This window comes from Phocoena sinus, chromosome 5, assembly GCF_008692025.1.
Source record: "Phocoena sinus isolate mPhoSin1 chromosome 5, mPhoSin1.pri, whole genome shotgun sequence".
Classification (NCBI taxonomy): Eukaryota; Metazoa; Chordata; class Mammalia; order Artiodactyla; family Phocoenidae; genus Phocoena; species Phocoena sinus.
Genome location: NC_045767.1, coordinates 88,825,284 through 88,847,974, shown reverse-complemented (window position 1 = coordinate 88,847,974; position 22,691 = coordinate 88,825,284). Strand labels below are relative to the sequence as shown.

The following is a 22,691-nucleotide window of genomic DNA, read 5'->3' as shown; positions in this document are numbered from 1 at the left end:
GAATCAGTCATATGTATACATATATCCACTCTTTTTTAGATTTCCTTCCCATTTAGGTCACCACAGAGCACTGAGTAGAGTTCGCTGTGCTATACAGTAGGTTCTCATGAGTTATCTATTTTACACATAGTAGTGTATATATGTCAGTCCCAATCTCCCAATTCATCCCACCCCCCCGCCTCCCCCCTTGGTGTCCATATATTTGTTCTGCACGTCTGTGTCTCTATTTCTGCCTTGCAAACAGGTTCATCTGTACCATTTTTCTAGATTCCACATATATGCGTTAATATACGATATTTGTTTTTCTCTTTCTGACTTACTTCACCCTGTATGACAGTCTCTGTGTCCATCCACATTTCTACAAATCACCCAATTTCGTTTCCTTTATGGCTGAGTAATATTCCATTGTATGTATGTACCACATCTTCTTTATCCATTCCTCTGTCGATGGACATTTAGGTTGCTTCCATGTCCTGGCTATTGTAAATAGTGCTGCAATGAACATTGGGGTGCATGCATCCTTTCGAATTATGGTTTTCTCCAGATATATGCCCAGCAGTGGGATTGCTGGGTCATATGGTAGCTCTATTTTTAGTTTTTTAAGGAACCTCCATACTGTTCTCCATAGTGGCTGTACCAATTTACATTCCCACCAACAGCGCAGGAGGGTTCCCTTTTCTCCACACCCTCTCCAGCATTTATTTTTCGTAGATTTTTTTGATGATGGCCATTCTGACCTGTGTGAGGTGATACCTCAGTATAGTTTTGATTTGCATTTCTCTAATAATTAGCGATGTTGAGCATCTTTTCATGTGTTTGTTGGCCATCTGTATGTCTTCTTTGAAGAAATGTCTATTTAGGTTTTCCACCCATTTTTTGATTGGGTTTTTTTTTGATATTGAGCTGCATGAGCTGTTTGTATATTCTGAAGATTAATCCCTTGTCAGTTGCTTTGTTTGCAAATATTTTCTCCCATTCTGAGGGTTGTTTTTTTGTTTTGTTTATGGTTTCCTTTGTTGTGCAAAAGCTTTTAATTAACAAGTTAATATTAATAAGTGAAGAAGCTGCAGTATTTAGAGGTTTATTGGTCTGTTATGTGTCAATCATAAATATTATGATTATTATTTTTATTCCATCACAGAAGGGTTATCCAAATGCAGTCTATGGGAGAGATAAAAATTGGTTAGCATGGGACTTGTTAATAGTGAATATAGATCAAATGACAAAGTTAACCTAAGAAACACATCACTGCAGCAGAAACAAGTCTTTGAGCTTGTGGATCCAGTGGATCAATTTTTCTTGTCAGATAAAAGAATAAAGCAGTGATAGTGGTGATAAAATGTACCTCTTTGTCTTTCCTTGGAAGTAACTGGTAGCTTCAATTCCTGAAGTTCTCTGTATCTACTCAATGTAATAAACTTCTTCCTTTAATCCTGGATGATGAATAGCACCTTAATCACAGGTTACACAAATGGGCACCATTTCTTTATGGTACTTGACTTCAATTCCTTTTCCTTTTGCCACCCTAGGCTTATTGACATCCTTGGTTCATGATTTTTTGTTTCTTTCAAATGCAAAGGTGGCTGTGGGGTGGGATCCTTTGAGATTAACTCAACCTCATTGCATATCAGAAGAAAAAGTGTGTTCACCTTTAAGGATTGAGGGGCATGGAAAATAAAATGAGTTCCTTCACTTATTTATTAGTAATTAGAACAGTTGTCCCCTTCCTTTCCCAGCTCCTAATAATGTGCTCTTTAGAGCCAAGAGGGCTTCTTTAGAACATTCTTTCCTAGTGATGGAAGGCAGTCGTTCTTCTTCCTTCTCCTTACTCTCCCCCAAATCCAGTGTTTCTTTACACCAATTTAGACTAAGTAGTTCTACCTCAGGAATTCTCCTCAGAGAAGCAGGCTGACACCCTCTCAGTGCTACTCTGTATTTAGTACTGTAATAAGTGCTAAATGACCACACTAGAAGAACAATGTGCTGTATGATTAACTTATCATAGAAACGGTGGAGGAGCTTTCTCCTATTTAAAGCTAATCTCTGCCTCTGAGCTTTGATGCCTCTCCTCTTTCACCGTTCTAGGAACCCACACACCAATTATGCCTATTTTCTTCTGGTTACTCAAATTTTTATCATCTGAATCCTTTCCCGCCAGCATTTCAGCATGCTTTACTCTCATTCAGTTTAATCCAAACAAAGCAAAACAAAAGCCACTTTTGACCTATACTTCCTTTACTGCCTTATTGTTTTTTTCACCTACAAAATAACTTATTTTGCACTTCTATCTCCATCTCCTCACCTGTGCTTTTTTCTGGCCTCTGCTCTCACTCCCCCAAACAATTGTGGATAAGGTTATTGAAACCTTCCCATATCACTAAATCCAAGACTTTTTCTTGTTCTCACCTCACTTGATGAGTACATCCTGATCTTAATAAGGACTTGACACTGTTGAATACTATCTATTTCCTTCCAGAAATACTCTGTTGGCTTTCCTTAATTTACTCTTAACTCTCTTGCTGCTCCTTTCTCCCCTTTTGTTAGTTTATTTTCCTGTACGGGGCATTCAGTGTTGTAGTACCTCAAGCATTGTTTCTAGGCCTTCTTCTCTTCTCACTCTAAACTTAGTCCTAGCAATCTCATTCAACCAGCAGCTTCATTTATACCGACAGCTACTGAATAAATATTTCTAGGACAGACTTCTCTGGCTTAACCCAAAATGGGGTTGATTTGCTTCCAATATATCTATATTGAATTCTAAACTTTCCCAGGTATGAAAGTCATCGCCATCCATCCCTCCAAGTTCTAAATAATAACAAAATAACAGAAAACACTATTCCCCCTTTCTAATCTAGCCTCAAATTCTGTTGATTCTACCTCCTAAAAAAATCTCTCAAATCTTCCCTCTTCTCTTCATCTCCATTGTCATAACCCTACTCAAGAAGTCTCTCAATGTAGTTTTTTTTTTTGCTCAAGAGTCTTTTTATTTCCATAATAAAATTAGCACTAAAGAGGACTACTTATAGTTATTTGGGTTTAAAATAATATTTATTAACACAATTTTTAAAATCTGGTGTTCCATAAGACATTAGTTTCAATTTTCAAAATTTGCTATTCTCTCTTTATATAATCCAAACATATGTAAGTCTAAACATCATTTTGATATTTAGTCTGTAAACTTATTATTGTATCCCTGAATGCATAGAGCATAGCACAGTGCCTGGAACACAAAAAGCACTTAATAAGTGTTTGTTAGATGAATGACTAAGTGTTCAAAGTTAGTTTCTTTTCTCTTTTATTTTCTCCCAACTTCCTCTAAATAAAAACTAAAGCTTTCCATTTTGGTAGTTAGGTGTTACTCCTGATTATAATCTGTAAGATTTCACTCTATGTATTTAGGTTTCTAATCCACTCAGAATTACACAATATGGATGATGGTTTTGGCTATTAAGAAGATGAAGGCAAGATTCTGTAAATATGGACAGAATCCCTAACATGTCCCCAAATTGTGATTTGTAGTAGTGATAATCTGTTATGAAGAGCTAACCCATTTTCCTTCTTGAATGGGAAATCTAAGGAAAAAACAACCTCTAGGATTCCTAAATCTTGCAGAAGTTCCCTTCTCTTTGATATTCCAGGTCCATAGAGCCAAGCCAATCAGATTTTTTCCTGTTCTTCACTTTTTTTGGTGAGGAAAGGGTTTTCTGGGAAATACTGAACTTTCCTTTCCCTAAAAGTAGGCCAGAGTAAACAATCAGACTTTAAATGCAATAATCTTTCATACTTTAAACCAGCTGTTAAAAACAAAACAGGTACAAAATGGAGTCACTTATGCTAAGCCCCACATCACCAAACCTAATTACACTTTTGGGCTTTTGCAGAAATGGAATCTTAAACTAGTCAATCAGGAATTACCTGATCAGTACTAGTGAGGTAGTCTTCCCGATGGACCCCAACTACGCCCTAAAGGAAAGCAACCTTCACACAACCAATTCACTTTTTTTTTTTTTTTTTTTCGGTACGCGGGCCTCTCACTGCTGTGCCCTCTCCCGTTGCGGAGCACAGGCTCCGGACGCACAGGATCAGCGGCCACGGCTCACGGGCCCAGCCGCTCCGTGGCATGCGGGATCCTCCCAGATCAGGGCATGAACCCATGTCCCCTGCACCAGCAGGCGGACTCTCAACCACTGCGCCACCAGGGAAGCCCCCCAATTCACTTTTTGCTAGTATGATTTCCTTGTCCCGCCCTCTTCTGCCTATAAAAGTCTTTCATTTTATACAGCTCCTTTTTACCTACTAGATGAGATGCTGCCCAATTCCTGAATTGTTGGATAAAGCCAATATCTTTAAATTTTACTCAGTTGAATTTTTTTAACACAACTAATCTGAATGTCATTTTTCCCCTTTAAGTCATTATCAGTTTAAGATGAATGCTGAAAGGATGATTGACATGATCTTTGGGGTTTGCTTTAAAATACTCCAGATATTTTAAACAAGAGAGAGATGAAACAAGAATGAAAAATGTTGATACAATTTCTGAAATTCTAGAAGTTTATTATACTTTTCTTTGAGATTTTCCACAATAAAAAGTTTTAAAATTTTAGCTTTTTCTATTTTTCACTCTCTGAACTTCCTTGAGAGGGGTCCTGGCCACAGGAGGAGGAAAACTGCACAACCATTCCTTCGCAAACCTCTGCCTGTCTATTCCTGAAACCTCAGGAGGGGCTTTAATCTTTGTTATACAGGTTTCACCTGCTGTCCGAGAGCAGCGCGTTCCTATGAAACCTTTTGGAAGCCAAAATGGCATAAAGTGAGGAAGCAATTACCCTAGAAGACATCTTGCTAAGGAAATAAAGCACAGATGTTCAAATACACGGTTCAAAGCTATAGCAGGGAGATGCTGAGTACAGTTTCCCAAGACAGAGCTTGGTGATGCCACTGCAGCCTCTACCACGGCTGCTGCAAAACAAACGCTGACTACTATTTTAAATTTTCGCCTTTTCCCATAAAAGTGAAAATCACATTTCTTTCCACTAGCAAAAATAGGTACTAATATGGGTCTTCGGTAAAAGCGAAGCGGCCTGTTGTGAACTTTCTACCAGGGGAGGAATACCTGTATTCGTTATTAACATATAACAAGTATCTATAGATTTCATTTTAAAACAAAGAAAGCTGGCTTTCCGCACATAACCCAAGCTGGGGGGCGGGGAGGGGGCGTTATTAAATCTCCGCCAGTATTATCCCAACCTCTTTTTATAACCAGAGTTATCACAATTCCTTCCAGGAACGACCCTTTTGCCCCTCACGTCACAAGACTGTGGAGAAAGTGCAGAGCGTCGGTAGATATCCGTTCCAGGGCTCAGCCCTCCAGAAAAGGAAGCCTCGTCCTCTTCAGGCCTCAGTTTCCACCGTGTGAAAGAATAACCAGGCGATCATACCGGCCCCCGACCCCTCCCGGCCCGCGGGCAGCCCCGCCCCGCCCCGCCCCGAGGGCGGAGACCGGGCGGAGCAGCGCGCTCTCCTCCGCCTCCTCCCGACTCGCCGCTGCCCCTGGTGCCGGCGGCGCATGTGCCTGGCAACCCCTCCCCGGCCCTGGATTCCACTTCCCCTCCGCTCACGCTGCAGCCGCAGCCGCCTTCAGGCCCCGCGCCGCCTCCGGAGTCCATGGCCGGGACGCGCTGGGTGCTCGGGGCGCTGCTCCGGGGCTGCGGCTGCAACTGCAGCAGCTGCCGGCGCACCGGCGCCGCCTGCCTGCCCTTCTACTCGGCCGCCGGCTCATTCCCCTCGGGAGTCTCGGGCCGTCGCCGCCTGCTGCTGCTGCTCGGGGCCGCCGCGGCCGCCGCCTCTCACACGCGGGGCCTCCAGACTGGGCCTGTGCCGGCCGGGAGGCTGGCGGGGCCTCCCCCAGCGGCCGCCTCCGCCGCCGCCGCGGCCGCCGCCTCTTACCCGGCCCTGCGCGCCCCTCTGCTGCCGCAGTCGCTGGCGGCGGCGGCGGCGGCGGGTCCGGCGCGCGGTTACAGCCAGGTACGTGGGCGCCGAGAGGGGCCGCGCGCGGGACCCTTCCCCGCCGTGCGCACGCGCCCCCGCGCCCCTCCGCGTGCGCCTCGCGTGCGCGCCCGGGGATCCACGGCACGCGCCACAGCCCCCCGCCCGCTCCCACCCTCACCCGCCCAGTCCTCCTATTGGGCCCCAGAACAAGGGACGCTTTCCCAGCGCTCGGCTTTTCTCCTTGTTTTGTTCTCTGGAGTCTCTGGTCGGTTGGGCAGTGTAAGTGTGGCTGGGGGTGAATGTTGAGGCCTTGTTTCCCGCCCGCCCATGGTAGGTTTTGTGAGGCTGTTGACGCCCCCACCGCGCATCTCTGTCGCTCTCCGCCCGCAGGTGGTGAAGTTGGGAGGCCGGACCCCCGGAGGGCTGGGACACTCCGTGCCGCCCGAGCACTAGGCCTGGGCGGCCCTTGGTGCGCCTCGCGGCCCGCTGCTACGAAGGTTCACGCACACACTTGCGTGGGCTAGGTTCGTGGGGAAGGAGGCTGGACCCCAGCGCTCTCCTCGCTCTCGTGTCCCTTGGGAAAGGCGGGCTGCCCCAGTTACTGAAGGTCACCTCTGCACCTTCACTTCCTCTGACAGAAGGTCCTTTAGGACCATGGGTCACCGCTGATGGGAAGGACAGTTTGGAGACTGACAATGGGGGAGGAGGACCGAGGAGAGGAGGCGTCTGGGGCTGAGGCGATGGTTTGGGGACCCAGGAGTGAGTCTACAGTATTTTTTTTTTTTTTTGAGTCAGTGTGTGCTTTAAGTACTCATATTGCAAATATTTTGTGCATCGTAGGAAGCTTTCTTTTCTGCTTCTTACGTGGCATCTGGGAAATGTCCGCACACTTTTTGACTACCATGTTCCTGATGCCTTGGGTCATATTATTGTTAATTCAATTTGTGATTCTCCTTGAACTTAGGGAAACTGGGAAGCTAATCAGCGTGGCTGCTGTCTGCCAGTGGCTGAGCTAATTGATTTGAATCCTGGCCCAATACTTTCTGCTGCCCTTTTCAGTGAAAGCTTGTGATGCTTATGGAATTCTGGGAAAATGGGGAATGTTGCTCTTATTAAAAAAAAAGCAACAAAAAAACTGTCTCTAATAAGCCTTTGTGACCTGGTTACTCTCTTTACTTGATTATTTTTTTCTGTGAATTTGACTAGCATAATGATCTGTTGAGGCTCTGCTAGTAAGTAAGCCTCTGTGCTTACTTTTATTATTGATCGCATAAAATTATGTGTAAATTTCCATGAAAATGATGGGGATATACAAAGGAGTGAAGTATCTCTCTCTTTAGCCCAGTAGAGTGCAAGTCACTTGACTTAAAGCCTGAGTTGTCTTCCCATGTTGATAATTGAAGTGCTTGTTGCATTCTTATTAAATAATGTATGAGGCCTCTGCTAGAGGTTTACATTTATCATTGACTCCTTAAAATTAGACATAAATCTTCGTGTAAATGGTACGATGGTACAGAGAAATCTATTTCCTTAGCCTAGTAGAGTGCAAGTCTTAAAACCTGACTTGTCTTCCCTGGTTATGGTTGTGCTTGTTGGAATCTTATAACATTTCGGTTTTTGTTTAGTGTTGTAAAATAGAGTTCTTTGGGTATGTCTCAGGCTCCTGTTACCTCACACTACTGCTGTTGCCTTTTATGATCTTTCCCTTATTCAGTTGGTCTGACATACTAGTTGACAAATTAATCTTTCCAAGCATCCTGCTGTCTTGTTGATTTACACACTCCTAAATGTCTTTTATTAGCTCCCCTTTGCTTACCAGGTTAACGACACACACTGAGCTCAACCCTCAATTCCTCTGCTATGTGGTACCCAGTTTTTTTTGCCAGCTCATCTTCTTTGGCTCCTAATTGTACCCTACAGTTTAGCCAAATGGAATTATTGCTGTTTTGCAAATGGGCTTCTGTTCATACTGTTTCTTCCCCTCACTTCTCAAACTGGAATGCCTATCCTTTATATATTTCTCTCAGAATTCTAGCCTTCCTTCAAGGCTCATCTCATATCATGTCTTGATTCTTCTGTTGGTGCTCTGTTTTGAATTTCTATAATATCTTGTATCTTAATTATAGCCCTTAAAGCATCTGTCTTGTGTGCTTGTCTTAGTCTGGATGGTACGCTTTTTGAGATGAGGGCCTAATTACGGTGTGCTATGATTAGGAGATACATATTTGTTAAATTGAAGGGACCCCTGTTGTCCTGCCTTAACTAAAACACTATTATGAGGTGTACTTCGGGACTGATGAATTTAAAAACAAGCCTGGAATAAAATTTATGTCCTGCCAAACCATTAGGCTATACATGCTTGTTGCTTTAGGATGTACAATTTAAGCCAAAATAGGATGAGTTAGATATGTGAATTTCACTTCTTGCCTCTGAAATACTAATGGTCCCCAAATAATAATATCCAGGGTGTTAATTTGTAGAAATAAACTTTGAAAATAAATTTTCTAAGTAGGTTGTTCAAGAAATATTTCTACATTTCTTCATTTCTCTTGGAAGGAGTCCAAAACTACCTACCTGGAAGACCTTCCACCTCTCCCTGAATATGAATTGCCTCCGTCCAAGTTAGGAGAGGAAGTGGATGACGTTTATCTCATTCGAGCTCAAGGATTACCGTGGTCGTGCACTGTAGAAGATGTGCTTAGCTTTTTCTCAGGTATATTTTATGTATGTTTTGAATATGTAATTTCATCTGACTGAAAGGTAGTCCCATAAAATTCAAGTTAGGCTATGCTGTAGACATCTTATTTGATGCATGGGAATTGTCTCATTCTGGCTGGTTACATATGCATAGTGACAGCATGTGTATCATTTGTCATATATACCAGGTTGAATACCGAAAAAATTTTAATGTTAAAAAACTACATGATGCAAAACCAGTTTTCTCTGAAGTTTTAATACGTACATATCAAAATGTGAAACCTGTTAGCGGGAATATGTTAGTGAGAATATAGGTTGAGTAGCTTTTTATGTAATAACATACATTTAGAATACAAGATCACTTAGCAATGATATAATTCCCTTAATAACATGTTTGAAGGTTTATGCATCTGTAGTTAAAGTTTCTGTATCTGACTGATTTTTAATTTTCCTCCCTCTTAAGAAGCCTTTAGAAGATGTTGCCTTAAATGTTCTAAAACAATGTAACACTGTATTAAGTACCTAATGTGCATTTGTGTGGATCAAGCAGTTTATAAAGCCACTTACATCTTCAACTTGCTCCCAGTATAAGTAGTGTGCAGTATGGGGATGTCTTTCTTTGGTAATGAAAAGGGGGAAAAGTTAAATTATTCTTATAGGAGATATATTAGAGTTCTTATGGATATGATCATAACGAAAGAAGACACTTATGCAGAAGCCGTATTTTAATTCCTTAAGTGATTCGAAACTGATTGTAGAAGCATTTGGAAGTCCATATTACATTTTGTATTAAGCCTAGCCTGATTTGCCATTTAATGATCAGGGGGTCATAAGCTTTTGTGCTAAGGTTCGCTTATTTCTCCACATGGAACATTTTAGAGACTACCAGCTCATCAGCATTTGGACGTCTTCAGTGATGGGGATTTGTGTAAGGAAAATGACAGGCATTTTGGATATTGCTTTGTTTTGGTTTTGGAGGATTGCAATTCTAGTGACTTGTATGATTGATCTAAAACTTTGATTTCTGGTTTTAATTGATTTTACTCACATACTTTCAGACTGCAGAATTCGCAATGGTGAGAATGGAATCCACTTCCTCTTAAATAGAGATGGGAAACGAAGGGGTGATGCCTTAATTGAAATGGAGTCAGAGCAGGATGTGCAAAAAGCCTTAGAAAAACACCGCATGTACATGGGGCAGCGGTATGTGGAAGGTATGTGAAGTCGTGTTATAGCTTTTCGGGTTCATTACATTGACTGTACTTTTCAAGGCAGCTTCATTTGATCCTGTGTTAGATATTATGAATAGTGAAGTAGTTAGATTCTATGAAAAACCCTTTTCCAGGGTGTGAAAATGAAGCACACAAATAATCTCAGTTTCTTATCTATAAAATGAGGGTGTTGACCCAGTTTACTTCAGAAGTTGTGATGTTACAGCTGGCGCATAGTAAATACTTGATAAATGTCATTTATTATTTTCTCCAGAGAAGTACGTAAGGTTAAAAATACTAGTTTTTTGATTCCTGGATAACCCACCCAGTGTGATTATTTTTTTAATGGCTTCTTCCTTTGTTATGTAAATATTGCATACCTTTTGTGCTCTTTTTCTTAGTATATGAGATAAACAATGAAGATGTGGATGCCTTAATGAAGAGCCTGCATGTCAAATCTACACCTGTGGTAAATGATGGCGTGGTTCGTTTGAGAGGACTTCCTTATAGTTGCAATGAGAAAGACATTATAGACTTCTTCGCAGGTGCTTTTCAGTTATATCGTGTTTGGGGCCTCATATCTTTTCCCCCCATTGTTTCCTTCTTTATCTTAGGTGAACCTTCTCCTGGTAACTGCATGCAGTTATATTAGGTTGTTTAGGGGAGAACTCTTCACTTGGATTGCCAGTATTTATAGATTATATAAGTGTTTTGACCTAAAACACTGATCTTTGGTGGGTGTCATATTTCAAAATAATGTGGAGTTTTTTTTTTTTTTTTTACTATTGAGGAAAATATCCTCTCATGAGAGTGGCTATATTTGTCTTAGACAATAGTGATTTATATGATCTAAAAGCATTAACATCTAGGGAATTCCCTGGCAGTCCAGTGGTTAGGACTCTGCGCTTTCACTGTTGAGGGTGTGGGTTCAGTCCCTGGTCAGGGAACTAGGATCCTGCAAGCTGCACAGCACGTCTGTTTAAAAAAAAAAAAAAAAAGCATTATCATCTAATTCTTAGGGGTAAAATATGCACCAGTAGTGATGTTAGTCTAAATCTCTGTATATAACTAATGGCAAAAAACCAAATTGTGTGTTTTAGATGGACTGCTTGGACCCTAAATGTTCTGGGAATGTGTGGGTGTTATTAGCTTTTGGCTGCATAATAATTTTCTTCCCATTAGGCATGTATTCAGCTTTGGGACTGGCAAAATAGGCCCACAATTTTACTAATAAACTTAAAAAGAAATTCTTAGTATGTGAATGAATGTGTTAAGTCTAAGAATAAAAAAGCTCCTGTTAGCAGCACTAATTTGTAATAATTTTTTGGCATCCTAGGACTGAACATAGTAGACATTACTTTTGTCATGGATTATAGAGGGAGGAGAAAAACAGGAGAAGCCTATGTGCAGTTTGAAGAACCAGAAATGGCCAACCAAGCCCTTTTGAAACACAGGGAAGAAATTGGCAACCGGTGAGTGAAGCAGATACTAATGATGCAGAAGGATCATACTGGCCAATACACTGGGTCGTTTTGATGAATGCAGTATAATATGACTAAAATTATCTAAACACAGAAAAAGTAGAGAGAGTAGTATGATGAGCTGTCAAATGCCCATCACTTAGATTAACAAATTCTTAACATTTATTGTATTTCTTGCATCTGTTTTTCTAGTATGCATCTTTAAGAAAGCATTTTTACATGATCCCAATATTATCACATTTAACAAAATTAGCGGTAATTTATTATCTAGTGCCAGTCCGTAATCACGTTCCCGTTTATACCCAAAATGTCTTTCTCCAGTTGATTTTTTTTTTTTCCCTCACCAGAATCTAGACATGGTCCATATGTTGTATTTGATTGTTATGCTTCCATTTCTCTTCAATTAGAGCAAATCCCCATTTCCTTTATTTTTATGTTCCCTCCCCCTTTTTATTATTATTATTTTTTCTTTTGGCTGCATGGAGCAGCTTGCTAGATCTTAGTTCCCTGACCAGAGATTGAACCCAGGCCCACGGTAGAGAAAGCATGGAGTCCTAACCACTGGACCACCCGGGAATTCCCCTCCCCCCTTTCAAGATGCAATTGGCTTTTGAAGAAATTGAGTCATTTGTCCTGTACAGTGTCTCACGTCCTGTGTTTATCCTTTTGCTTCCTCATAGTGTCACTTAACTTGTTCCTTTGCATCCTCTATTATTTCCTGAAAACTGGAAGTTAGACCTAAAGTCTTAGATTGATTCAGGTTAACAATTTTGATACAGATACTCTATAGGCAATACTGTATACTGCATATCACATCACACTAGGATACACGTAGTAATGGGTTGAGTTCATTTCTGTTTTTTAGTTTTCTTTTTCTCTTTTATTTTACTCTTTTTTTTGTGTGCTTATTTGTGTTTTAACTTTGGGGGAGTACTCAAAAGTGTCAAATTTTAATTCATTGTCTTGCTTGTTTTCTGACCTTTTTTCTTGAATTCTTTGAAGTTTAAAAAAGTCATTCCAAAGTCGTTCTATTTCAGGATCTACGTATAGAATTGGTTCAAAGGTCTTTATTAAAAAATTTTTAATGAAGAAAATACATGCAAAACACACACCGCCCCCCCTTAATTTTCTTTCAGTACTCTTCATATTTTCTTATAACTGGGAACACGTCAGTAATATGTTTTTATGTGGGAACATCAAGGCAGTGTATAGATCTCTTCAGTAAATTAAGAAATGTTGCACATCTGGGTCTGTAAATGCAAAGGATTTGTACAATTCAAGCTTAATAACCTAATTTGGAAAAGCATTGTTGAGAAAAAGAAAACTGGTTCCAGAAGCTTGGATTTAACAGTTCCACAGCCAAACAGATAGCAAGTTAGAATTGACATTTAGTTCATTAATTCTCATTAGCCTCTTAGTGAAGTCCTGGGAGAAGTTAGCTCCTCATATATTGTGACTTTTAATATCTTAAACACATATGATTAATTTTCACAGAATTGAATTGTAAGACCTCAAGAGATTGTTAATCATCTGTAAAAAACAAAATGAAACCTTTCTTACTAGATTCTTTTCATACACACAGTTAACCTTTGCATATTTGTCCGCATGAAGCAAAAACAGGGTAGAAAACAGTTGTTAAAATGTATATGAAGAAAACTTATCTTGGGAGGATTAAATCAGTGACCTGCTCTGTTGAGAGTACTTTTTGATGGGTGAATATCTATGTCCATTTTTACTTTATGCCCCACCGGTTGTCTTTGGACACCTGTGTTTGTTAGCTATCAGAAATAATATGTATGCGTGTTTTATTTTAATTTATTTTATTAAAAAAAAAATTTTTGGCTGCGTTAGGTCTTCGTTGCTGTTCACGGGCCTTCTCCAGCTGTGGCAAGTGGGGGCCGCTCTTCGTTGCGGTGCGCGGGCTTCTCATTGCGGTGGCTTCTTGTTGCGGAGCACAGGCTCTAGGTGCACGGTCTCCAGTAGTTGTGGCTCGAGGGCTCTAGAACGCAGGCTCAGTAGTTGTGGTACATGGGCTTAGTTGCTCCTCCGCATGTGGGATCTTCCGGGACACAGCAAGATCCGCCTGCCAATCCTTTTTTTTTTTTTTTTAACATCTTTATTGGAGTATAATTGCTTTACAATGGTGTGTTAGTTTCTGCTTTATAACAAAGTGAATCGGTTATACATATACATACGTTCCCATATCTCTTCCCTCTTGCGTCTCCCTGCCTCCCACCCTCCCTATCCCACCCCTCTAGGTGGTCACAAAGCACCGAGCTGATCTCCCTGTGCCATGTGGCTGCTTCCCACTAGCTATCTATTTTACATTTGGTAGTGTATATATGTCCATGCCACTCTCTCACTTTGTCACAGCTTACCCTTCCCCCTCCCTATATCCTCAAGTCCATTCTCTAGTAGGTCTGTGTCTTTATTCCTGTCTTACCCCTAGGTTCTTCATGACCTTTTTTTTTTTCCCTTAGATTCCATATATATGTGTTAGCATACAGTATTTGTTTTTCTCTTTCTGACTTACTTCACTCTGTATGACAGTCTCTAGGTCTATCCACCTCACTGCAAATAACTCAATTTCGTTCCTTTTTATGGCTGAGTAATATTCCATTGTATATATTTGCCACATCTTCTTTATCCATTCATCCAATGATGGACACTTAGGTTGCTTCCATATCCTGGCTATTGTAAATAGAGCTGCAATGAACATTGTGGTACATGACTCTTTTTGAATTATGGTTTTCTCAGGGTATATGCCCAGTAGTGGGATTGCTGGGTCGTATGGTAGTTCTATTTGTAGTTTTTTAAGGAACCTCCATACTGTTTTCCATAGTGGCTGTATCAATTTACATTCCTACCAGCAGTGCAAGAGGGTTCCCTTTTCTCCACACCCTCTCCAGCATTTATTGTTTCTAGATTTTTTGATGATGGCCATTGTGACTGGTGTGAGATGATATCTTATTGTAGTTTTGATATACATTTCTCTAATGATTAATAATGTTGCGCATTCTTTCATGTTTGTTGGCAATCTGTGTATCTTCTTTGGAGAAATGTCTGTTTAGGTCTTCTGCCCATTTTTGGATTGGGTTGTTTGTTTTTTTGTTACTGAGCTGCATGAGCTGCTTGTAAATTTTGGAGATTAATCCTTTGTCAGTTGCTTCATTTGCAAATATTTTCTCCCATTCTGAGGTTGTCTTTTGGTCTTGTTTATGGTTTCCTTTGCTGTGCAAAAGCTTTTAAGTTTCATTAGGTCCCATTTGTTTATTTTTGTTTTTATTTCCATTTCTCTAGGAGGTGGGTCAAAAAGGATCTTGCTGTGATTTATGTCATAGAGTGTTCTGCCTATGTTTTCCTCTAAGAGTTTGATAGTTTCTGGCCTTACATTTAGGTCTTTAATCCATTTTGAGCTTATTTTTGTGTATGGTGTTAGGGAGTGTTCTAATCTCATACTTTACACGTACCTGTCCCGTTTTCCCAGCACCACTTATTGAAGAGGCTGTCTTTTCTCCACTGTATATTCTTGCCTCCTTTATCAAAGATAAGGTGACCATATATGCGTGGGTTTATCTCTGTGCTTTCTATCCTGTTCCATTGATCTATATTTCTGTTTTTGTGCCAGTACCATACTGTCTTGATTACTGCAGCTTTGTAGTATAGTCTGAAGTCAGGGAGCCTGATTCCTCCAGCTCTGTTTTTTGTTCTCAAGATTGCTTTGGCTATTCGGGGTCTTTTGTGTTTCCATACAAATTGTGAAATTTTTTGTTCTAGTTCTGTGAAAAATGCCAGTGGCGATCCTTATCAAACTACCACTGGCATTTTTCACAGAACTAGAACAAAAAATTTCACAATTTGTTTGGCAGGCAGATTCTTAACCACTGGACCACCAGGGAAGCCCTGCATGTTTTATTTTAAAAGAGTTCAATGTAAAGTTACTTTGTACCATTTATGCCTGTTCACTTTTGCTTTGACATAGATATATAGAGATATTTCCAAGCAGAAGGAATGAAGTTCGAACACATGTTGGTTCTCATAAGGGAAAGAAAACGGCATCTTCTCCCACTGCTAAGTATATAACTGAGCCAGAAATGGTCTTTGAAGAACATGAAGTAACTGAGGATATCCGACCCATGACGGCTTTTGAAAGTGAGAAGGAAATAGGTAAGGATTTGCCTCTTATTGAAACTCATTGTGTCTGCCTTGTACGTTTAGATATTTGTTAAAAAAAATTTTTTTTATGACCATGTTGTATCAAATTGTAGATTATAGGACAAAGGAAATTGAGTTAAATGTTTAATATGTCTTTGAGTGTAGTATGTGCTGTGAATACAGTCGTCCCTCGGTATCCCCAGGGGATTGGTTCCAGGACCCACCATGGATACCAAAATCCATGAATGGTCAAGTCCCATAGGCAGCCCTCCATATCCACGGGTTCCACATTCACAGATATGGAGGGTTGAAGATGGTCTTAATTATTTCATAGGTTTTTTTTTTTTAATTTAATCATTTTTGCAGATTCTGTATCAAAACCTGGGTTGCACATATACAACAAAAAGAAGTAAGATGTCAACATTTAAACTTAAGGTGGGAAAAGATGTGTGTAGAGAGCAGGATTGTTGACTAAAGTAAGGTGTTTTGTTTGCCTCTGTGTTTAATTATTCCTTTGATTCTTAATCCCAAAGCAACATTTGGAATCTTTAAAAGTTTGATAAATACTTTTTAAATTTGTGCTCTAGGATTATCCTGTTAACAATATTTATTCCTTTTTTTTTTTTCAAAGTGACTGTAACCCAGGGAATTTCTCTTGTCTTTATTTTCACGTTCATAATCATTTTCCCGTCTCTCAGTTGTTAGAGAAAGGTACGTTCTTTTGTAATCTGGTAATGGTTTGAGACACTAAATCCTTATGAGTGTTCAGGTGATACTTGTTAGGCAGCAGAAATTTCAGATCATCTTGGCTTTTAAAATTGAAACCCTCTTCGTTACTAGGGTATTTCAAGAGTAATTGAAGATTTTGTCATAAAGGTCATTCCTAATTATAATCTGCTAATAACTTTTGAAGTGTTTATGTTCTTGACAGTGCTTTTTGTCCCACTTCTTAGAATTGCCTAAGGAGATGTCAGAAAAGCTTCCAGAGGCTGTTGATTTTGGAACTACGTCTTCACTACATTTTGTCCACATGAGAGGATTGCCTTTCCAAGCCAATGCCCAAGACATTATAAATGTGTGTGGCAGTAAGATATCCAATCTCAATAGCTTTGAACAGAAGTTCTAAAGTTTTGAACTTCTATTTAGGGAAGGTAGAGAAGAAAAATATAGTATTTCTGCAGTATCTTTGGACAGCAAGGTAGCATCTCCACAGTTGTGGGGGCTTGTTTTATTTTCTTTGGCTGAGAGGTGTGGGTTTTATTACATTCTAAGGTCATGTGTATAATGGATGATAACATTTCATAGGTGCAAAATAATATGGCGTAGGTTAAGTATTCAATGTAAAAAAGCTTGGTCTTTCTCTAAATTAGTTCAACCCATTCGTTTAAAAAAATTAATTAATTAGGTTGCACCGGGTCTTAGTTGTGGCACGTGGGCTTCTTAGTTGCGTTGCCAGCTCCTTAGTTGTGGCACATGGCCTCCTTAGTTGTGGCATGTGCAAACTTTTAGTTGTGGCATTGAGCCAGGGCCACCTGCATTGGGAGCACAGAGTTGTATCCGCTGAGCCACCAGGGAAGTCCCTCAACCCATTCATCTTTGAGTTTAAGAAAAAGAGACTCCAAGAGCGTTTGTCACAGGGCAGTTATATACTAGACACGAATCTAGTACGCCTAAATGCCTGGAGTTATCATTACACCATATAGCCTTCTTGCATCCAGCTTCCCTGATTTTTGAGAAAAGGAATTTTTAAAATATTTTCATTTTATGATAGGTACTCTATGAAATGAAAAGATGAAATAACAAAGTCCTTATTGACTTCCTGAACTCCAGGATGTGTGTGTGCTTAAGGTAGATGAAAATCTAGGATCCAGTTAGTAGTGGGGCCTCAGAATTAGTTAGTAGTGGGGCCTCAGAATTGTCTTTATTATTTCAAAAAACCTATAAGAATCATATTTTTACCTAAATGAAGGTTGCACAGTCTCATTAAAGAATTGGTTTGTTTCGGAATATTAACCACTCAGTGTGGTAGCTCTGTTTAGGTAGTGCTGATAAGAAACTTATTATCAGCTCCATGTTTGATTAAAACATGGTAAAAATGAATTATTAAGAAATGACGTGGGCTTCCCTGGTGGCTCAGTGGTTGAGAGTCCGCCTGCGGATGCAGGGGACACGGGTTCATGCCCCGGTCCAGGAAGATCCCACATGCCGCGGAGTGGCTGGGCCCGTGAGCCATGGCCGCTGAGGCTGCGTGTCCGGAGCCTGTGTTCCGCAACGGGAGAGGCCACAACAGTGAGAGGCCCGCGTACCGCAAAAAAAAAAAAAAAAAAAAAAAAAAAGAAATGACGTGTAGGGACTTCACTGGTGGTCCAGTGGCTAAGACTCCGCACTCCCAATGCAGGGGACCCAGGGTCGATCCCTGGTTAGGGAACTAGATCCCACGTGCCACAACTAAATGTCCCGCATGCCACAAGTAAGATCCAGTGCAGCCAAATAAATAAATATTAAAAAAAAAAAATAGAAATGAAGTATATTTGACGGACAGTTTTTAGAAACGGGAAAGGAGGTGTGTGGGAGGAATAATAAAAGTGGTCCTTGTTGGTATAAAGAAAAGTTTGATAACTGTTGTATATTATTGTACTGTGTATATAGTTTAAGTTCTCTGTGAACAGATATTTGAAATGTAGCTGTGAGTTCTCAGAAGATCAGAAGAGCCAGCAGAGGTGGTAGATGTGTAACTACATTGTTGCTTAAAGAGATTTCCTAAAAATAAATTTAGCGGGTGTATGAATGAAAGTCTGAAAGAAAAATACAGAGCCACCAGACTTCTAGAAATTGACCTAGTAACATTATGTTCCTTTTGGCTTCCTTTGTTTGTTGTTTAGTTTTTTGCTCCACTGAAGCCTGTTAGAATCACCATGGAATACAGTTCCAGTGGGAAGGCCACTGGAGAAGCTGATGTGCACTTCGATACCCACGAGGATGCTGTTGCAGCTATGCTCAAGGATCGGTCCCATGTTCGTAAGTGCTGCCCATGGTTTTTGTTATTTTTGATGTCTATCTTTGTTTACAAATGCCTTGCTGTGTTTTTTGTGGGTTTTTTTTTGTTTTGAGAAAAGCCAGCATAAAGCACTTTTATTGCAATAATAAATCTTGAAACTCATATGTAGTGCAGGGGGGTAGAGGTAGGGGTGGAGGAGTAAGCAGCAGTTTCGCTCACCAGATCACTACACAGGACAGCAAAGGGATGAGAGAGGGGGAAGGAGAAGCCAGGAAACTCTGAGATCAGCAGGGGGAGCTGAGCATCAAAAAACAGGAGATGCTGAAGCTGTGATGACCAGCATCATTTTCTGAAGACAGCACTCAGGGATTTGTCATGATGGCTGGGCTTTCATGGGTGTTAAGTGTCTACAAACAGTACCTTCAGTTTAACTTTCGATTAAAGTTCTTAAAATTAGAAGTGGAGCTTGGATAGCTATGAGATTACAAAAGTCCTAAATATCCATTAGAAAAACCACGGGATGAGAAAAAAAGCCAGGTCATGAAGAAGGCTTCAGAGGTCCCTGCTGGCCTGGGGACAGACACCTGCAGTGGCCAACATCTCAGTGAAAACGATCTGCTTTCAAAAGGCAGAGGGTTAAGAACGGATCCTTTTTTGTCATTCTCAGACCATAGATATATTGAATTGTTCCTGAATTCATGTCCGAAAGGAAAATAAGACTTCCAGGGATTCCAGAAAATAAGGTAAACTTAAGAGGTGCAATTGTGTAAATTATTTTCAGTTGATAAGTTAATCATTAACTCACAAATTTATAATACGGTTGAAAACCATTTTAATAAACATCAAACTAATCATGATAATTGAAGCCTGACTATAGGGAATGAAATTCTTCTGGGAAATAGAATTCATTATGATCATACAGTAGCTTTGAGTATTTTCCCCATTAGAATCTTTTTGCATCATTCCCAACATTCATCATGCTATGTGCTTAAAAAGAACTTTTCATCTTTAGTAGCTATATATTATAATACACTGAAAATGTGCCTTGTGTTAGCTTGTCGTCCTATAAAATTTACATACATTTCCTCAGTTCTAAGATATTTTTTAGATATCTGAAACCAGGGTGTGTCATGGATTTGTACACTTAATGTAACACTGCTTCTTTTCCTGAAATGGTGTTATGAAAATTGTCCTAGGAAGTACATAGATTTCAGAGTTTTATCTGTGACACATCAACTAAATATGTATTGATGTCCCTTCCCTGACTCAGTGCCATGTGTTCTCTTTTTCCCCATAAAATCTTTTAATATATTGTATTGTGATCATTTTTCTACATGTAATGGGTCATTCCTTTAAGACACTTACCTGTAGTGATTTCTTGAAAACACTTGGGGCATTTGTTTACTATAGTTGTCATAGGCTATTTTTGGATATAAAGTCCCACAGTCTCGTGGGACTTAAATATTTACATTAGCTAAAATCTATGCAAAATATATTCTGCGCCCAACTCTGAAAATCTGCTATCTTCATACCAGGCTGCAAACACTAATGCCTAACTAATTTTCTTCACCTTAGCTTAATTGGTTTGTCAGATAACTTGCAATAAATCAGAAAGAAAAAAAACTATTGAATTTGTAGTTTTAAATGGTATGGGAACTTGCATAACACATTTTCATTTTGAGTAAGCATGCAACATTTTTTTGTTTTATTTTCAGGATGAAGCAAGAAGCATTTCATTTGCACATCTTTCTTGGACATGGGATCTAAAGTTCCAGTTTTTTAGCAGCAACTGCTAGAGAAACCATTTGGGGGTTTGGGGTTAATTGCTTATAAGAAAAATTCCATAGTGGACTGTTTAGAAAGAAAAAGGAAAGATTCAGTTTGGGATTATGAAATAAACCACAGATTTACTTTTTTGTTTAAACTGTCCAGGATCTGATTAAAAAATCTGGGCTTTATTTTATATGATTAAACAGTTTTCATAGACGATTCGTGACCCAGTGTAAAGACTACATATTTTTATTCAGCACTGTCCTTTAAAATCTTTCTCCCATTTTAAAAATGATCTGTTTGAGGTTTTGTTTTTTGCCTGTGAATTAAGAGCTCTAATGTGAAACTTTTTATGGAATGAAATACTGATTATTTTAACCAAATACTCACCAAAGCAAGGAAAGGTTTCAGACCTTTGAACCATTATGGTTTGGCAGAGTTATTTTAATTTTAGGTGTATTTGGTTACTTAGATAGGGGTAGGAATTTTAAAAAAGTCAAAACAAAAAACAAATACCACAGGTTAGTGAGTGTAAATGACAACAGTCTGGCAGTTTTATGTCTTTAGAAATGTTTTGCCTTTCTAAGCCTTGTGCTGAAGGTATTTAACATTGGTGCCTGTATAATTAAGGAGGCAATTATAGTCTTAATGTAAAAGTTGTCTGACCCCTGCCCCCCCACCTGTTTTTGATTTTGGGGTAGACCTTAAGGTGTGTGTTAGTCTCAATACTGTGAAGTGACATGTCGTAACAGTCCTGACTGGTAAGGACATTAATGGCTTCACTTGAATTTAAACCAGCTCTAGATAGGAAAAAATCTGAGTCTCATTTGCTTTTTCAGTGGGGTAGCACATCCCATATTTTAGAACAAGTAGGGGTGCCTTGCTTAACTAAAAATAGCATTTAACGTATAATCGTGTGAAAGGATTATGGATAAAGCTGTATTTCTGTCACATTGTGGCAGTACTTTCTGCTTTAATATTAAACAGCTTGTTATTTAAATATTGGATCAAAATGGCTGGCTTCAAAATGTAGTCATTAATAAACTAACTTTATGTGTACCTGTGTAGGAGAATCAAAGTCCTGTATGTTTTCTTTGCCTTGTTCCTGTTCTCAGGGTGACGACTGTCACGTGGTTACCAGGAGATGCAGTTCTAGTTCTTAAAGTTTAATCAGCCCAGATTTCTGAGAGGTGGTATCTGGAAGAGAGATTATGTCTTCTCTCATTTAATACGTAACCATCTTTGATTACCAGCTAAGACACGGAATCGCTGTACTGTAAGTAGTCAATAAATGAAGGCTTGTTTCAGGCTGAAGATTACCTAAGAGTATTTATTTTGGAGTGTGTGAATCAACCTAGTACATTTTTATTACATCAAGTCCTGGTATATTATTATAAGAAGAAATGGTTAATTTGTAATTGTGTTTGCTTTTATCATCCTATAAGAGCATGATTCAGTCAACCAGCTTAACATCTTCCGTATTACGACCTAAGTAGAAATGTATTTTCATATGTGGTTGAATGTATTGAGCTATAAGAACTGGTGTCTATAGCCGTATGAACTACTAGAATGCGATCTTTTCTTTCTCCCTCTAGCAGTAGGTCTGTGGAAAAAAATCTGTAGTGTTGATTAGGATTGGGGTTGGTGAGGAATTAATTCATTTGCAATTACTTTATTTTAAACCTAATGAGGGACTTCCCTGGTGGTCTAGTGGTTAAGACTTCGTGCTCCCAATGCAGGGGGCCAGAGTTCGATCCCTAGTCAGGGAACTAGGTCCCGCATGCTGCAACTATAGACCCGGTGCAGACAAATAAGTACGTAAAAATAAAAATAAAAAAGATAATGAGTTTCCCTTGCACATCTCTCTGAAAAGAATGAGAGCAAAGCATTAAGATATTATGTGGTGGGTAAGCTTGAAGTGTGTATCTTCTTGTCACACTAGTGGCCAAGTTCTCAGAAAAAAGGTGGGCATTCTTGGGAAGTCATCTTATGAATTCATATACTTTCCTGTACTTCCTTTAGTAGGTTATTGCTCATAATTTACATTAGTAAATGAATAATTGCTGACAAGGCAAATTACTAGAAAGTTAGTAGAAAGGGAAGAAAAACAGATAATAGAATAAAAGTAATCTTTTATTTTTATCCAATGTAAAGACATACTTCTCCCTCTTGAAATTTGACAAGACTGGATTATGCATCATCATTTGCTATTGAAAGAAATAATGACAGTGAATTTTGCTCTTCTCTTTGGGTCCTCTTTGTCTTTGTAATTTCCTTTGTGGTAAAGCTCTCAGAAATAGTGGGGTTGGATATGTCCAGGTTACCCATATCCTGCTTTGGCTAGCTCAAAGGAATTGCAAGGGAAGACACATAAGGAGCATGTAAATACCA

The 22,691-nt window shown here is 39.6% G+C and overlaps 1 protein-coding gene across 2 annotated transcripts; it reads left to right on the top strand.

Moving 5' to 3' along the window:
- Nucleotides 1-5,584: 5,584 nt before the first annotated feature.
- GRSF1 (G-rich RNA sequence binding factor 1) lies at nt 5,585-21,619 on the top strand. Of its 2 annotated transcripts, none has more exons than XM_032633479.1 (10): nt 5,585-6,024; nt 8,545-8,701; nt 9,744-9,899; nt 10,298-10,441; nt 11,233-11,368; nt 15,360-15,544; nt 16,486-16,607; nt 18,415-18,550; nt 19,198-19,273; nt 20,246-21,614. In XM_032633479.1, exons 1-9 carry the CDS (start codon nt 5,665-5,667, stop codon nt 19,245-19,247), a joined length of 1,446 nt encoding a protein of 481 aa, XP_032489370.1. In that variant the 5' UTR covers nt 5,585-5,664; the 3' UTR covers nt 19,248-19,273; nt 20,246-21,614. The 2 variants fall into 2 exon arrangements, with proteins under 2 accessions (XP_032489370.1, XP_032489371.1); XM_032633480.1 differs by lacking the exon at nt 5,585-6,024 and adding an exon at nt 6,256-6,318 and having other exon boundaries at nt 20,246-21,619.
- The last annotated feature ends 1,072 nt before the right edge of the window (nt 21,620-22,691 follow it).

Coding starts and splice junctions, on each gene's coding strand:
- GRSF1 (XM_032633479.1), top strand. CDS start 5,665: ATGGCCGGGACGCGCTGGGTGCTCGGGGCGCTGCTCCGGGGCTGCGGC. Junction 16,608..18,414: donor ATGCCCAAGACATTATAAAT/GTGTGTGGCAGT, acceptor TTTGTTGTTTAG/TTTTTTGCTCCACTGAAGCC. Junction 18,551..19,197: donor CAAGGATCGGTCCCATGTTC/GTAAGTGCTGCC, acceptor TGTCATTCTCAG/ACCATAGATATATTGAATTG.